At 44.1% G+C, this 18,045-nt stretch overlaps 1 protein-coding gene across 10 annotated transcripts in view; it reads right to left on the reverse strand.

The window, feature by feature from the left end:
• Positions 1 to 18,045, reverse strand: part of NCOA6 (nuclear receptor coactivator 6) — a 119,208-nt gene that overhangs the window by 4,123 nt on the left and 97,040 nt on the right. For 9 of the 10 annotated variants that reach the window (XM_023220486.2, XM_023220485.2, XM_023220491.2 and 6 more), the window contains 2 exons: positions 15,203 to 15,239; positions 9,492 to 9,640 (listed from right to left, as the gene is read on the reverse strand). In XM_023220486.2, the coding sequence (XP_023076254.1) occupies positions 9,492 to 9,640; positions 15,203 to 15,239 (186 nt within the window). The remainder of the gene's footprint in view (positions 1 to 9,491; positions 9,641 to 15,202; positions 15,240 to 18,045) is intronic. The other variant, XM_023220484.2, reaches the window with a different exon arrangement.

Below are 18,045 nucleotides of genomic sequence, written 5' to 3' on the forward strand. Positions count from 1 at the left end.
AAAAAAAAAAAAAAAAAAAAAAAAAACTGAGTTTGAAGTCTCCATCACCTTCCCTGGATAAATCCAGTCAATCTGAGTCAGAGAGCAAACCTCAGACTCAAAATGTCTAAAACCAAACTTGGGATTTTCACCTCCAACAGTGAGGTCCTTTGCCACTGTTCCCCATCATGTCTGAAAAAAAGATTTTTTGACGAGTTGTTTTGTTTTGGTAGTCGATTTTATACTCCTTCCAAAATGTTACCACTTTTACTACTCTAATGAATCGGCAAGTTACTTTTTTTTTTTTTTTTGAGACAGTCTTGCACTGTCACCCAGGCTGGAGTGGCGATCTGAACTCACTGCAACCTCTACCCCCTGGGTTCAAGCAATTCTCCTGCCTCAGCCTCCCTAGTAGCTAGGATTACAGGCGCACACTACCACACCCAGCTAATGCTTGTATTTTCAGTAGAGATGGGGTTTCACCATGTTGGCCAGGCTGATCTCAAATTCCTCACCTCGACTGATCTGCCCGCCTCAGCCTCCCAGAGCGTTGGGATTACAGAAGTGAGCCACTGAGCCTGGCCACAAATTAAGGTAAGAAATTCTAGGTAGGCCGGGTGCAGTGGCTCACGCCTGTAATCCCAGCACTTTGGGAGGCGAGGCGGGCGGATCACAAGGTCAGGAGATCGAGACCATCCTGGCTAAGACGGTGAAACCCCGTCTCTGCTAAAAATACAAAAAATTAGCCGGGCGCATTGGCAGGCGCCTGTAGTCCCCGCTACTCGGGAGGCTGAGACAGGAGAATGGCGTGAACCCGGGAGGTGGAGCTTGCAGTGAGCCGAGATCACGCCACTGCAATCCAGCCTGGGTGATGAGCAAGACTCCATCTCAAAAAAAAAAAAAAACCAACCAAATTCTAGGTAAGTGATGTAGAGGCTAATGATCCAGTCAGGGTGTACCTCAGACTGTGACTGGCACACTGTTCCTAAAGGCTGCCTGGCCTGTGAACCTACCTTCAGTTTTTTAATCATCAGTGATTTTACAAAATTAGTGTCTCTTCACAGATAGACAAACAGTTCAAACTCTAGCAGTGCAGTCAGATCATTTATATCCATGTCTTAGAACATGGATAGAACATGGGTGGTAAAGAACTGGGTCAATAACAATCTTTGAGGTGACTGTCCAAGTATGTCATTGGGGGAACATTTAAATTTGTAACCTAATAGAGGGATTTTTCAGCCTGGTTGCCTCATTTTGACCTTAAGCAAATTTGACCAAATCTACAGTACAAAGCTCTACTTAATCCTCTATCTAGTATGTGACCTCCACCAACCACGGAGCTTTAGAAATGGACTTTGACCTTGCTCACATCATTGTGCCTTTCACTGTCTGTACTACTTCTACCCAAGACGTCTACGTAATTGTAAAAAATTCTGGGAATTGGCAAGGTGCGGTGGCTCACACCTATAATCCCAGCATTCTGATTAGCAGAGGTGGGCAGATCACTTGAGGTCAGGAGTTCAAGACCAGCCTGGCCAACATGGCGAAACCCCATCTCTTCTAAAAATACAAAAATTAGCCGGGCGTGGTGCTGCACGCCTGTAGTCCCAGCTACTCGGGAGGCTGAGCCAGGAGAATCACTTGAACCTAGGAGGCAGAGGTTGCAATGAGCCGAGATCAAGACACTGCACTCCAGTCTGGGTGACAGAACAAGACTCTGTTTCAAAACAAACAAACAAAAAAAATTCTGGATATTTTCTTTCACAATTTGCATGGCTGGTTTCTAAATGAAGCTACTAGAGTACACTTTCAGGTGGTTACTCTTCAGGGTTTTCTCCCATGACATTATCAATATATGTTCACTTGCATATCTACAATAATACTTCTGCTTTAATTCAGTATATCTGTATACCCTGTGTTTTTTTAGACAGTTGCTTCACTGGCTGTGGCTAGGGTGGGGCTATCACCTACTTTGCTGTCAGAGGGACACCAAGGGCTGCTGATAATTACAGATTGCTCTGAACTTTCCTTAAATTAACATATTTTCCTGGTTCCAAACTTATGCTTTGAACTTCATGTTTTTAACTACCTTTTAAAAAAATAATTACCTTTTTCCCAGGTGAAAATATAACAAAAACTATTCTAAATGGAGGAATAAATAATGATAAAGAAAACTAGAAAAATCAGCGAGGCACAGTGGCTCACGCCTATAATTCCAGAGCTTTGGGAGGCCGAGGCAGGCGGATCACGAGGTCAGGAGATCGAGACCATCCTGGTTAACACAGTGAAACCCCGTCTCTATTAAAAAATACAAAAAATTAGCCAGGCGTGGTGGCGGGCGCCTGTGGTCCCAGCTACTTAGGAGGCTGAGGCAGGAGAATAGTGTGAACCTGGGAGGCAGAGCTTGCAGTGAGCTGAGAGTGCCACTGCACTCCAGCCTGGGCAACAGAGCAAGACTCCATCTCAAAAAGAAAAAAAAGAAAACTAGAAAAATTATTTGTGTTTTTGTGGCAAATTCACCATGTCAGGAAGGAGACCACTCATTTGCATGTTTGTAAACAACACATCTGATCAGGTGCAATTTTAAAAAGTGATTTGTGGCAGCTAATTTTTGTGTAATTATAAGTGACCCAACCAACCAAAACAATGGATCAAAGAATGACCAAAAACCATGAGGGCCTTCCTGGACTTGCCCAGAAATCATCCATCCCACCTGCTCTGATCTGGCCATCTGGCAGGCCTTGGCCAGCATGATGTAAGCAAACTCAGCTCTCACAGCAGAAGCATGATTAATGTCACTGGTTCTCCAACAATACAAAAACAGCAACACTTTTAATTACAAACTGCTCATACTGTTTCTCAGCTTCAGAGATTTTCACGAAAAACACAGTATGTTTCTGATTTTGCTTGTATATGATATGTATGACCAAACTCTTATTAAATGCAAAAAGAAGAAGCCCCCTTTCCCCCTCAAAACTTTAAAAAGTGCTGATTCTGCAGGAAGATACTTCATTCATATTTCAGGTACCTAGCACTGCATATGTCCCCACATTTGAAGTGCATCCATTTTAGAAACCAGCTTGATATTTTGTGATCACATTCTGGGTATGGGTTTAAATACAATCACAGTAAATTATTTTGTAACTTGGTTCACATTTTTGGATACAATATACAGGCCAAAAATATGCATAATTATTCTTTAATTTGGCTCCAAGAGCTTTAACAGTGAAAAACCAAAAGGGCTACAGTACTAATTTCTGATTTAAAAGGTAACTGTGATACTATGATATATAATTTTTGGTTTTTGTCCCACGTTCCTGGCTCATAGCTCCTGTAACTCTTGTAATTTCCTAAGTGACTGAGCAATCTTTTGTTAAAATATTTGGCTTTTTGCCCATGGTTCTTGAAACAGCTCTGAGGTTGAGTTGATCACAAATGGCCAACTCTTCTATCAATCATGCCTATGTAATGAAGCCCCACTAAAAATCCAAAAGGGACCTACCTCCCCTTCCCCTTCTTCCTCCATACAAAAACAAACAAAAAACAAAACAAAACAAAAAAAAAAAACCACAAAAGGACTGAATTCAGGGGGCTTCCCAGAAGGTGAACAAGAACATATCCACCTGCTAAGAGAGTGGTGCACCAACTCCACAGGGATGGAAGCTTCTACACTTGGGACCCACACAGACCTTGCCCTATGTATCCCTTCATCTGGCTGTTCATTTATATCCTTTAAAACAGTGGTCCCCAACCTTTTTGGCACCAGGGATTGGTTTCGTGGAAGACAATTTTTCCACGGACTAGGGGTTGGGGGGATATGGTTTCAGGATGAAACTGTTCCACCTCAGATTCTCAGGCATTAGTTAGATTCTCATAAGGACCACGCAACCTCTCTCTCTCGCATGCACAGTTTACAGTAGGGTTCACACTCCTATGAGAATCTAATGTCACCTCTGATTTGACAGGAGATGGAGCTCAGGCAGTAATGCTCGCTTGCCCACCACTCACCTCCTGCTGTGCGGCCTAGTTCCTAACAGCTCACAGACCACTACTAACCAGTCCACGGCCCGGGGATTGGGGACCACTGCTTTAAAATATCAGCAGGGCATGGTGGCTCATGCCTGTAATCCCAGCACTTTGGGAGGTGAAGGTGGGAGGATCACTTGAGCCCAGGAGTTCTAGACCAGCCTGGGCAACAGGGTGAGTCCTGTTTCTACAAAAAATTAAAACTTCAGCTAGCCATGGTGGTGTGTGCCTGTAGTCTCAATTACTCAGGAGGCTAAGGCGGGAGGATTGCTTGAGCCCAAGAGTCTGAGGCTGCAGTGAGTGATGACAGTGCCACTGCACTCCAGCCTGGGTGACACAGTGAGACCCTGTCTCGAAAAAACAAAACAAAACTGGCTGGGCAGGGCATGGTGGCTCACGTCTGTAATCCCAGCACTTTGGGAGGCCGAGGCAGGTGGATCATTCGAGGTTAGGAGTTCGAGACCAGCCTGGCCAACATGGTGAAACCCTATTTCTACTAAAGATATAAAAATTAGCTGGGTGTGGTGGTACACACCTGTAATCCCAGCTACTTGGGAGGCTGAGGCACAAGAATTGCTTGAACCCGGGAGACGGAGGTTGCAGTGAGCCAAGATCATGCCACTGCACTCCAGCCTGGGCGATAGAGCGAGACTCCATCTAAAAATAAATAAATAAATAAAAATAAAATAAAAGTAAAAATTAAAAAAAAAATCTTTCATATGGGAGGCCAATGTGGGAGATCACTTGAGGTCAGGAGCTCAAGATCAACCTGGGCACACAGGGAGACCCCGTCTCTACAAAAAAATTAAAAAATTAGCCCAGCGTGGTGATGCACACCTATAGTTTCAGCTACTTGGGAAGCTGAGGTAGAAGGATCATTTAAGCTCAGGAGTTCAAGGTTGCAGTGAGCCATGATCATGCCACTGTACTCTAGCCTGGGTGACAGAGTGAGAACCTGCCTCAAATGGGAAAAAAAAAAAAAAAGGGCCAGGCACAGTGGCTCACACCAGTAATCCCAGCACTTTGGGAGGCCAAGGCAAGTGGATCACTTGAGGTCAGGATTTCGAGACCAGCCTGGTCAACATGGCGAAACTCCATCTCTACTAAAAAAAAAAAAATACACACACACACACACACACACACACACAAATTAGCCAGGCATGGTGGTGCAAGCCTCTGTAATGCCAGCAACCCGGGAGGTTGAGGCATAAGAATCGCTTGAACCTGGGAGGTGGAGGTTGCAGTGAGCTGAGATCGTGCCACTGTACTTCAGCCTGGGCGACAGAGTGAGACTCTGTCACAAAACAAAACAAAACAAAACAAGAAAAAAAGAAAAAGCTTTATAATAAACTGGTAAACATGTTTCCCTGAGTGCTATCAGCCATTCTAGCAAATTAACTGAACCTGGTTAGGAGGGTTTCATGGAAACTCCAATTTTTAGCCAGCTAGTCAGAAGCACAGGTGAAAGAACCTGGAGCTTGTACCTGGCATTGGAAGTGGGCAGCAGTCTTGTGGGACTGAGCCCTCAAACCTGTGGATCTGATACTATCTCCAGGCAGATAGTGTCAGAATTGAATTGGAGGACACCCAGCTGGTGTCTGAGGCAGGACTGATTGCTTGCTTGACGTGTGGGGAAAAAAACACCTTACATCTGGTGTCAGAAGTGTGTTGTGAGAGTATAGCAGGAGAAACTGAGTCTGTTTTTCTCCTCATACACAGTAACTTAACCAGGGACAGTTAGAGAATGATGGCCTGAGGTCTTGTGACTGATGTGGGTATCTATCTATACATGACTGTGATTCCAGGGGCTGGCCAGAGCTATGCCATTCTTTAGGGAGACACTTAGCACCCCTCCGTGCAAGAACACAAAGCCTGAGAGTCATTGTGGCCTCTTCTAAGCCAATTGCTAAGCCTCAAAGCAAGGATGTGCCAGGCATTCCAACATCACCACTGCCACCGTGGGACAAGTTTCAGTTTAAGTGTACAGGCTTATTCCCCACCCCCAACATGCCCTAAAAACAGGTTCTAGCTTTCCATCTCTTCTTGGCTGGTAGTTCTCTACAGAGCGGTTCTACTTTGAGCATCTCTTCTTAACTGTCCCAGTTGCTTCTTAGATTCTTTCTGGTGCCCTGTAAATAACACTTTAGTACCTTGAGGCTCTGGGCTGAGGTCAAGGTTCCAAAAATCTGGTGTGTGACATCTCTAAAGGCCAATACCTTTTCCCTGCTTTACAGGTAATTACATACCATATTCTATAGCCTAGAAGATCTTGCTCTTTTGGGAAAGTGAAAGACATGCAGAACTGAGGGGAAGCAGATTTTCCCACAGAACTCTAGGCATGTTCCCTTTTAGGCTTTAAGTTTAGTACTTCAATATACTGAAAAGTGTGCTTCCTTCCAAACTAGTTTCTGCCTAGAGATGATTCCCAGGGAGGAGGAAGGAAGTTTTTGGCTTCGTATCTCCACCTAAAGTTAGGATACCTAACAGGACCCTGACAGTATTCCTAGAAAAGAAAGAAGGCCCGTCTCACCTTTGCCCCTTAACTCTCCAGCAGGCTGAGTATGGTGATGGTACTTTGTACACCTCAATTTTACCTGTATATGACCTCTGGCCTATTCCCAGAGGCTCTTGTGAGGTATCGTGACATTCTTGCCTACAGACATAACCTGCCAAGAGCAGCTGAGTCCTCAGATCCATGTCTAGTGTCTAGTGTGAGTGCACCAGAATCTACCTGGTCTTTAGGCTGGCATCCCAATGATACTTGACCGTTTCTCAGCAGTCCTGCTGGTATCAGGTACTCAGCCAGGATCCCAGCTCTTACCTTACCCAAACTGAACTATTCAAGTTCAGCACATTTCCTAAGAGAATAATATGGTCACTGCCTCAACTTAAATGTCATGTCATTTTTTTCCAGAAAGCCTTCTCTGACCTGGCAGAAGAGCAAGGTATCCCAGCTATATGCTCTTACAGTGCCATGTAATTTTGCTAGCATAGCATTTAATACTTAACACAGAGTATTAGAATCCGTCTTTCAATGTGGTGAGGAAAGAGACTCTCTTTTTTTTTGTTTTTTGTTTTTTTTTGAGATGGAGTCTCGCTCTGTTGCCCAGGCTAGAGTGCAATGACACGATCTCGGCTCACTGCAACGTCCACCACCCAGGTTCAAGCAATTCTCCTGCCTCAGCGTCCCCAGTAGCTGGGATTACAGGCACCCACCACCGTGCCCAGCTACTTTTTGTATTTTGAGTAGAGACAGGGTTTCACCATGTTGGTCAGGCTGGTCTCAAACTCCTGACCTCAGGTGATTTACCCAACTCGGCCTCCCAAAGTGCTGGGATCACAGGCGTGAGCCATCGCACCTGGCTGAGACTCTGTCTTTTCACTAAATAATCTCAGGGCCTGACATGTAGTAAATATTTAATACATATTTGATAGACGGTTACTCATCTGATAATTACTGATTGGTACATCTCTGTATTTGGCCCCATACTAGGCACCAGGGATACAGTAGTTAGCAAAATCAGACATAATCTCCTGCCCTAACCAAGTATACATACTAATTACCTATGTCACAAACTGGCATAAAGTTATAGCTGTGGTATTATGAAGAAGAACCCGGTGCTGTGATTCCCCACAGCAGTGACAACTGAGCTAAGATAAGTAGGAAGGGTGGGATATTAAGGAGAAGAGAGGTGGGCAGAGAGAAGAGCACTCCCTGTAGTACTTGCAACATATGCACAGGCTTGTGATGAGAGGAATGAGGATGGCATGTCCAACTTGCCAAGGAAAGTGGGATGAGGCTGGGAGATGACAGGGCCGAGACCACACAGAAGCTTGTGGGCTAGGTTGAAGCTTCTGGACTTTAATCCTAATTACAATGGTAAATCACTGAAGGGTTTTAAGCTAGTAGGTAGTAGTGAAGATGGAAAACGGCCACCTGAGATAAAATGGGCAATATTTTGTGATGAATTTGATATAAGGGTGAGGGAAAGAGGTATTAAGGAGAACTTGTCTAATGGATAGATGGTGGTGCCATTTATTGAGATGAGGAACAATGGCAGAGGACCTCACTGTTGGAGGTGAAAATCACAGGTTTGGTTTTAGACATGTTGAGTCTGAGGTTCCAATAAGGATGTGCATGCAGTTGTCTAAGATCTCTAGGGGTCTGTACTAGAAACAGAAATACAAATTTGAGTCATCTGTGAAAGGTTGTAACTAAAGAAGAGGGGCATGACTGAGATCTATTACGGAGAAAATACAAATTTGAAGAGAAAAGGTGACTCAGGATCAAAGTTTGAGGAAGGTCACCATCTAATGGCTGGGAAGGGAGATCAAGGAGGAGCAGCTGGAGAGGTGGTAGCAGAAAACAACAGAGAGTTCTCGGTCACAGAACCCAAGGGAAAAGTTAATTCAAAAAGGAGATAGTAGTTAACAGAGAACACTCACAGGGTAAGGTTCTTAAGAAGGTCAGAGAAGATGGGATTAAAGGTATTGATGGAGAAACTGGCCTTAGACTTGAGGAAGGACAGCTGCTCTATTATAGTAAGCACAAAGGAGGATACTGGGAGATTTATTTCTTGGTGGTGGGAAGCTGACGGAATTCTATTTTCTCTGTGAAGAGGTCAGGGTCTCTACCGAGAGAGGGGGAGAAAGTGTGGACCAGAGATTTAAAAAGCGTAGAGAGTGGGAAAGAGAGCTGACCACAGAAACATGGAAAGATAGCTGGGCCATATTCAAGACCTATCTGATCACGAATTTAAAGTGGAATGAGCTGGGCGTGATGGCTCAGCCTGTAATCCCAGCACTTTAGAAGCTGAGGCAGGCAGATCACTTGAGGTTAGGAGTTCGAGACCAGCCTGGCCAACATGATGAATCCCTGTCTCTAGTAAAAATAGAAACATTAGCCAGGCGTGGTGCATGCACCTGTCATCTCCTGAGGCAGGAGAATCACCTGAACCTGGGAGGTGGAGGTTACAGTGAGCCAAGATCACGACACTGCACTCCACCCTGGGCAACAGAATGAGACTCCATCTCAAAAAAAAAAAAAAAAAAAAAACATGGACTCAAGGCCAGGTGTGGTGGCTCATGCCTACAATTCCAGCTTTGGAAGGCTGAGGCAGGAGGATTACTTGAGCCTAGGAATTCAAGGCTGCAGTGAGCTGTGACTGTGCCACTGCACTCCAGCCCAGGCAATAAAGTGAGACCCTGTCTCAAACACAAACAAAACACAACAACAACAAAAACCAGTGGAATAAATCTGCCCTGTTATGTTCTTTTTTCCAGCAGTGCTTGTTGCTCTTGTGTACACACACAGAAAACACATAGTTAAATGAACAAATAAAGGACCAAACAAGTAGTAGAAGACAAAGACACTTGACACACTTCAGGAACAGAAGCAAAGATGAAGAACAAAGTCTTCTGCTGCTGTGATAAGGACTCTATTTCTCTATTTGACCCACAAATAGCACCCACGTCCCACTGCTAACCTTTAGTAGAGCTGGAGGCTGACGCAGGTCGAGAAGATCGTTTACGATGTCCATTTTCCACACTTTCAGAAGCCACAGTTGGCTCTTCAGTTCGGGAGTTTCTTCTGCTCGGGATTTTGGACTTTTCAACTATCTCTTTGGGCTCACTGCTGACAGAAGCAAAAAATTTCCAAGCAGGTGAGGGAATCAGGCCACACAAAAAACGGGCTCTTCAGATAGTTTCATTCATAAAGTAGGAGACTAAGAACTATATAGTTATTCTGGAGAGAAAGCAGTTCAACCTGGGGCAATAAGCACTATTGCCTTCTATATTACTGGGGGTTTAAAAGCGAGTCTAGCTTACTACATTAGTAAAAATAAAATAGTAAAGCATAATGTTGGTGAAATTGTAGAAAAACTGGTAAAAGACATCAAAAAAATTGGAACAAAACTCCCGTAATTCCTCACCCATTTTCTCATCTTTTTTTCTTTTCTTTCTTCTTTTTTGTCAGACAGAGTGTTACTCTGTCGCCCAGGCTGGAGAGCAGTGGTGTTGTCTCAGCTCGCTGCGACTCCCGCCTCCTGGGTTCAGGCAATTTATCTGCCTCAACCTCCCGAGTAGCTGGAACTACAGCCATGTGCCACCATGCCACCATGTCCTGCTAATTTTTGTCTTTTTAGTAGAGATGGGGTTTCACCACACTGGCCAGGATGGTCTTAAACCCCGACCTCAAGTGATCCACCCACCTCGGCCTCCCAAAGTGTTGGATTACAGGTGTGAGCTATTGCACCAGGCCCCTCATCCATTTTCCTAAGGTAAGAATAGTCCCCTTCAAAGATTAAAACATTTTGGATTTTGTAATTTTTTAGAATCATGAAAAGGGTCTTTAATATGCCTGAAAATTGCTATTAACTCAAAATAGTATATAAACCTAGGAAATTATTAACATATATTGGCATTTACTAATGATCCTGGTAGAGTTAGATAACAGCATATTAGAAGCCACAGTATGGGGATAATTCACAATATACTGCTAGGTATATTGATTGTCCCTACCCCAAACCCCTTTTTTTAGTATATGAAGATTTAAAATTGGTAATATTCACTGTTATTGAGGATACAGGAACAAAAACATTTACATACACTCCTAATTGGAGTGTAAATTGTGTAACCCAGTGGTTCTCAAAAGGAGGCAATTTTGCTTCTTAGGGGACATTTAGCAATGTTTAGAGACATTTTTGATTGTCACAACTTGAGGAGAAGGGTGCTACTGGAATCTTTTGGGTACAGGCCAGGGATGCCACTAAACATAAGCCCCACACAACAGTTATCTGGCCCCAAAGCTCAATAATGTTGAGGCTGAGAAACTCTGGTGTAACCCTTGACTCAGCAATCCCATTTCTAGGTGCCTAAGGAAACAAATCTTTTTACAGAGCTCCACACATAAGGAAGTTAAAACATTTTATTTGTACTAGTGAAAACAGAAGACCTAAATGCCTAACGATAGTAGATTAGTTGGCTAAATCATGGCACATCCACATGGAGTCATGAAAAATCATGTTGTAGATTACTTAATGACAAAAACAATTCATGACACATTACCAAGTGGGAAAAACTTACCAACATAATGAACAGTATAATTCCATTTTCATTGTTATATATGTTGAGTATATATGTAACTACGTATGAATAAATATGAGCTATATACACATAAATCTTTTGCTGTTGTTGTTTGTTTTTAAGATGGAGTCTTGCTCTGTCACTCAGGCTGGAGCGCAGTGGCACGATCACAGCCCAGTGCAAACTCATTACAGGCGTGAGCCACAACACCCAGCCCTATACACATAAATCTGACACAATATATTTGGGTGCACACTGTGTGAAAAAGACTAGAAGCAGATGAACTAAAATATATGTACAGTGAATATTGTTGAGTTGTAGGAATACTGGTTTACTGGTGAGTTATTTTCTTCTTCGTAATTCTCTGATCTGAATTTCTGGTTTTCTTTAATAAACTTTTTACACTTTCATGGTTCAAAAATGCATGTTAAAATTATTAGAAAAAAATTCCTTTAGAAAATTAAATTTGCTTGCAAGACATGTACCAAATACAAATAATGCAACAAAGGAAAACAAAACTGGTCAAAAGGCTGCCTCTTCTGGGAAGTCTTCCATGACCTCATTTCCCAAGTACAGCTGTCTCTTTTGTCTCTTGGGTTCACAGTCTTTATCTGGCATTCTAGAGCACCCATCAGATTGTACATCATGTTCTATTTTAATGTTTTGTGCCTTCAACTAGACTGTGAGCTTCTGAAGGACACAGACCATAACCTGATTGTCAATTATCCCTACCCTTCCACTGTTCACTCCTGCCAGAGGACCCTTTGCTAGTAGCACCGTGGTTGGGAACTGGGCCACAATGTTCACTCCCATAGTTTTACGTATAACAGCTGCCCCACACCCAACCATAAGCCAAGGTAAGTCAAGGAGAGGTGAGGCTGAAGCTGGGGTGGAATTACAAGTCAGGGGGATTTACACCTCCTTTGAGAGGTAGTAAAGACGACTTTCTGGCTAGGAGCCCAGAAAATGGTCAAAGCTTCTGAGGAAAGAAAATTCATTTAAAAAGAAATTTTTCTTTTGAGACAGAGTTTCGCTCTTGTTGCCCAGGCTGGAGTGCAATGGTGCCATCTCGGCTCACCTCAACCTCTATCTCCTGGGTTCAAGCGATTCTCCTGTCTCAGTCTCCTGAGTAGCTGGGATTACAGGCATGCGCCACCATGCCCAGCTAACTTTTCTATTTTTAGTAAAGACGGGGTTTCACCACGTTGGCCAGGTTGGTCTCGAACTCCTGACCTCAAATGATCCGCCTGCCTTGGCCTCCCAAAGTGCTGGGATTATAGGCATAAGCCACCATGCCCAGCCGAATTTTTTTGTTTTTTTTGAGACAGGATATCACTCTGTTCCCCAGGCTGGGGTGTGGGTAGTGCAATCATGGCTCATTGCAGCCTTGACCTCCTAGGCTCAAGTGATCCTCCCACCTTAGCCTCCTGAGTAGCTGGGACTACAGGCAAGTGCCACCATGACCAGCTTTTTTTTTTTTTTTTTTTTTTTTTTTTTGTTGAGACGGAGTCTTGCTCTGTGCCCCAGGCTGGAGTGCAGTGGTGCGATCTTGGCTCACTGCAAGCTCTGTCCCCCAGGTTCACGCCATTCTCCTGCCTCAGCCTCCTGAGTAGCTGGGACTACAGGCGCCCGCCACCTCACCCAGCTAATTTCCTTGTATTTTTAGTAGAGACGGGATTTCACCGTGTTAGCCAGGATGGTCTCGATCTCCTGACCTCGTGATCCGCCCGCCTCGGCCTCCCAAAGTGCTGGGATTACAGGCTTGAGCCACCGTGCCCAGCCAGACCAGCTAATTTTTTATTAATTTTGCATAGAGACAGGGTCTCCCTATGTTGCCCAGGCTGAGCAACTCCTGAGCTCAACCAATCCTCCCTCCTTGGCCTCCCAAAACGCTAGGGTTACAAGCATGAGCCACTGTACCTGGCTAGATGGTTCCTAACGAAAGCGCCTCTTTCTCCTGGCAAAACAAAAGCCACAGCAAGACTATCCTGTTTTTTATGGTCAATGCTCAGGTATCTCTGGAAACAAATACCCCAAAGGTATTTTTGGTCTGATCAGCTTATTTCTCTAGATAAATCCGCTGGTGCATGCTTGAGAAATGCAGATGAATTCAAACATTAGCCCAATCCAAATAAAACCAGACAGGCAGAGTGGTATAGTAGGAGTAGCAATGAATTTGGAATGAGATGAACAAGGGTCAAGTCTTAGCTATGCATTTATTGACTATGCTATTTAATGCTCTATGTTCTAGACTTTTTTTTTTTTTTTTTTTTTTTTAAGATAGAGTCTTACTCTGTTGCTCATGTTGGAGTGCAGTGAGCAGGACTACGGCTCACTGCAACCTCGACTTCCCTGGGCTCAGGTGATCCTCCCACCTCAGCCTCCCAAGTAGCTGAGACTACAGGCGCGTACCACTATGCCCAGCTAATTTTTTGTATAGACAGGGTTTCACTATGTTGCCTAGACTGGTCTCAAACTCCTGGGCTCAAGCCATCTGCCTACCTTGGCCTCCCAGAGTGTTGGGAGTACAGGTGTGAGCCACCGAGCCCAACCGTTCTAGACTCTTTTTTCTTTTCTTTTCTCTCTTTTTTTAGACAGAATCTCACTCTGTCACCCAGGCTGCAGTGCAGTGGCATGATCTCGGCTCACTGCAACCTCCGCCTCCCAGGTTCAAGTTACTCTCCTGCCTCAGCCTCCCAAGCAGCTGGGATTATAGGTATGCGCCACCATGCCTGGCTAATTTTTGTAGTTTTAGTAGAGATGGGGTCTTATCACGTTGGCCAGGTTGGTATCAAACTCCTGACCTCAAATGATCCGCCCGCCTCGGCCTCCCAAAGTGCTGGGATTACAGGCGTGAGCCACTACGCCCAGCCTTGTTCTAGACTCTTGATCTATAAATCCCATCTTGTCTGCTGCAATACATAGGTTAAATGTCAGGGCTCTGAAGTCAGAAGGCTTGGGTTTGAATCTAACCTTCACCATTTACTAACTCTGTGACCCTGGGGAATTTAGTTAACCTTTCTGAGCTTTAGATTCCTCATGTATAAGACAGAATTTACTTTCCTAATAGATACTGTGAAAACTAGATGAGATAATACATCTAGGGTGCTTGTAGCTCAAACTATTAAGGATGCATGGCATGGAACAACATTCAAATAAATGGTGGCTATTAACCTCCTCACAGGGATGATATTAAGATTAAATGAAAAAAATATTGTGAAAGTGTTTTATGAAGTTGATGTACAATTATGAGAAGTTCTTTAAAATATTATCTAGTGCATTCCTACACTAAAAGAGGCAAGGCTGGGCATGGTGGCTCACGCCTGTAATCCCAGAGGCTGAGACAGGTGGATCACTTGAGGTCAGGAGTTCAAGACCAGCCTGGCCAACATGGTGAAACCCCATCTCTACTAAAAATACAAAAATTAGCTGGGCGTGGTGGTGCATGCCCGTAATCCCAGCTACTTGGGAGGCTGACGCAGGAGAATTGCATCAACCCCAGAGGTGGAGGTTGCAGCGCACCAAGATCGTGCCACTGCACACCAGCCTGGGTGACAGAGCAAGACTGCCTCCAAAAAAAGCCATGACTTTTGGAAAATGGTAAAATTCCTCTCCATAGAGCTAATGAAGTTGAAGCCATAGATGTACTTCATTTTGTAGGGTTATGTGGAGCAGCACAGTGTAACACAAAAAAGCACAGGTTTTAGGTCAGATCCTGCCTGGCTTTCTCCTTCTTTCACCTTGAGGGTCAAACAACTGTTCTTTAGAAGACACTTGCAAGGACTATTATTAATATCAATGGTAACAACAGCTCCCATATATTGAACATTTACTATTTCCTCATTATGCTGAGTGTTGAACGTGTTACCTCATTCAGCTTTGAAAACAACCATAAAAGGTAGAAACTTAGCCTCCAAGTTTTATTAAGAGAAATGCTACCTCTGAGGGATTAAGACTCAAGACAGCTCTCTGCGTTAGCAGTAAAAACAGACTGGCGTGAGAGTGAAGGAAAAGGACAAGGTGAAGAGAGGTTTAAAGACTGAGAAAGCTGATACCTTTCAAAGACGCTTATGCTGTGTTCATGCTACGTCTGCAGAAATGATCATCTTACCTTTGTCCAGAGACTATGGCAGCATTTACCTCCAGCTCTGTAAAAAAATGTAAAGGATAGAAATGAAATGTGGGAGCTGCCACGGAGAGAAGCTAGGAGTCTACAAGAATTCTCAATGCCCTATTTAGGCTAAAGTGTCCCTGTGCCCAGAAGGATTCTCACCCTACATGGTATGGAGACAAAGCTGGCACAGATACAACTTGGTTTGTTTGAGACATAAGACACTTGGTCTATTTTTATTTCTACTCCACACTGTGAAATAACCTGTTTGGATTAATAGAACTAAGTTCACCCTTCCTCGTTTGTATCTCATCCAGTTACAACCAGGTTAGCAAAATAAGTCTCTTCCTCTCATGTGGAAGAGACTGTTTTCATTTTAAAACATCTCCACCTTCTTGGCATTTTTTTAAAAAGCAATCTTCAAGTATGTCTTGAATATCTATTAAGGATGCATTCTTCTCAAAAGGACTTCCTCACTGAGTTTTAGAGGGCATAGTGCTTTGCTTTCAGATATTGCCTTTAGACCCCATTCTATTCCTTTCTTTCTCAACCTCCCAGCAATGCCCTCCAAGCAAGGAAAATCTCAGTAATTCGTCTAACAGCATTTTGCATCAATGAGCACACTCTGGGTTTGCCAGGCACTTCTTCCTCAGCATCAGCAGAAAAACATTTGCTTTCTCTATTATGTGCCTTTAGAGAGTTCCATCTTTTCCAAAAGTCTTCCCTGACGTACCAGATAGCAGTGATCTATTTGCCTCTGGCCTCCCACAGCCCTACACCTGTTCCCCCATTGAGGGAATTCAGAACCTCATTACTCAGTGTATATGTCTAACCTACTCTACTAATTACATGGTAACCTTAAAGGCAGTGAAGTTAGAGTGCTGGCTCAAAATTTTGACTTCAATGCTTATTAGCCATGTAACTTTGGGTAAATTACCTGACATCTCTGTGCTCAATGCCTTATCTAAAAAATGGGAATAACCACATTACCCACTTCAAAGTTAAGAAGATGAAATAATGCATGTAGAAATTTTAGTATGGCACCTGACACTTAATCATAACTCAATGTTATTAGCTATTATTATTGCTATGAAGATCAGGTTGATGCAGCCTTCCACGTAAGGAGGTTGGACTACTCTGCCTTTAATGCAAGGTGCTAGTAGAAGGGAATCTTTGATGGGAGGCTGAGGCAAAGGAATTGCTTGAACCCAGGAGGTGGAGATTGCAGTGAGCCAAGATTGCGCCACTGCACTCCAGTCTGGTGACAGAGCAAGACTTCGTCTCAAAAAAAAAAGGGAAGGGAATCTTTGCTTCTCATTGCTGTTTAGCCTCCTGTATTTGTACCCACAAAGCCTGAAAACCCATCCACAAGAAATAGATACCAATTCACTGAGTCTCTGCTACTTTGCTGGCCTGGCTGGAAGATATAAACTCAGGTAATGTGTGCTCAAAAGTGAAAACGACTCAAGTCAAAAGAGGTGCTCATACTCATTGTTATTTTATTTTTTTGAGACAGGGTCTCACTCTGTCCCCCTGGCTGGGGTACAGTGGTGCTCACTGCAACCCCCACCTCCAGGGTTCAAGCGATTCTCCTGCCTCAGCCTCCCAAGTAGCTGGGACTACAGGCACACACTACCATGCCCAGCTAATTTTTGTATTTTTAGTAGAAACAGGGTTTAGACATGTTGGCCAGGCTTGTCTTGAACTCCTGGCCTCAAGTGATCCGCCGCCTTGGCCTCCCGAAGTGCTGAGATCACAGGCATGAGCCACCGCACTTGGCCTATTTTTATTTTTTGGGGGACGGTCTCACTCTGTCTCCCAGGCTAGAGTGCAGAGGGATCACAGCTCACTGCAGCCTCAACTGGACTCCTTGGGGTCAGATGATACTCCTACCTTGGCCTCCCAAGCAGCATGCACGCCAAGCCCAACTAATTTTTAAAAATTTTTTGTAGAGATGGCGTTTTGCTATGTTGCCCAGGGTGATCTTGAACCCCTGGGGCTCAATCAATCCCCCTGTCTCAGCCTCCTAAAGCACTGGGGTTACAGGCATGAGTCATCACACCCAGCCTAGTTTGCTCTTTTTTTTGAGACAGAGTTTTGCTCTTGTTGCCCAGGCTAGAGTTCAGTGGTTCAATCTCCGGCTCACCGCAACCTCTGTGTCCCAGGTTCAAGCGATTCTCCTGCATCAGCCTCCAGAGTAGCTGGGATTACAGGCATGTGCCACCACACCCAGCTAATTTTGTACTTTTAGTAGAGATGGGGTTTCTCCATGTTGGTCAGGGTGATCTCGAACTCCCAACCTCAGGTGATCTGACCGCCTCGGCCTCCCAAAGTGTTGGGATTACAAGCGTGAGCCACCACGCCTGGCCTAGTTTCCTCTTTTAAAACAAGAAAGTTTGATGCTTTTGAGAATCTTAACACTATCACTGCTGATTCATAAGTAGAGATCAAGAAGGTTTGATGAAGGTAATCAGTGGCTCTGAGGGATATTAAGGATAAGGAGATTCATTTATACCAAACTTCAAAATGGAACAGGATTCTTCAGCCAATTACTGTGAGAAGGGGGAAAAATGATACAGTAAATCCTATTTTCTAGAGTAGGGTTGGGGCAGGAAATGGAATTCCCTTTCTCTCTATAGTTACTCCTTTTCTACCAAAAATGAGTTTTGCTGTATGACCCCTCCTTTAAATAATGTGCTCCATTCCTACCCTTCTCAAATATCAACATGATGTCAGGTATCATGTGGGCAATTGGCAACAAAGAAAGCATCTGGGTGGCTGGGCCGGGTGCTGTAGCTCACACCTGTAATCCCAGCACTTTGGGAGGCTAAGGCGGGTGGATC

The sequence above is a fragment of the Piliocolobus tephrosceles genome, chromosome 20 (genome assembly GCF_002776525.5).
Source record: "Piliocolobus tephrosceles isolate RC106 chromosome 20, ASM277652v3, whole genome shotgun sequence".
NCBI classification, from domain to species: Eukaryota; Metazoa; Chordata; class Mammalia; order Primates; family Cercopithecidae; genus Piliocolobus; species Piliocolobus tephrosceles.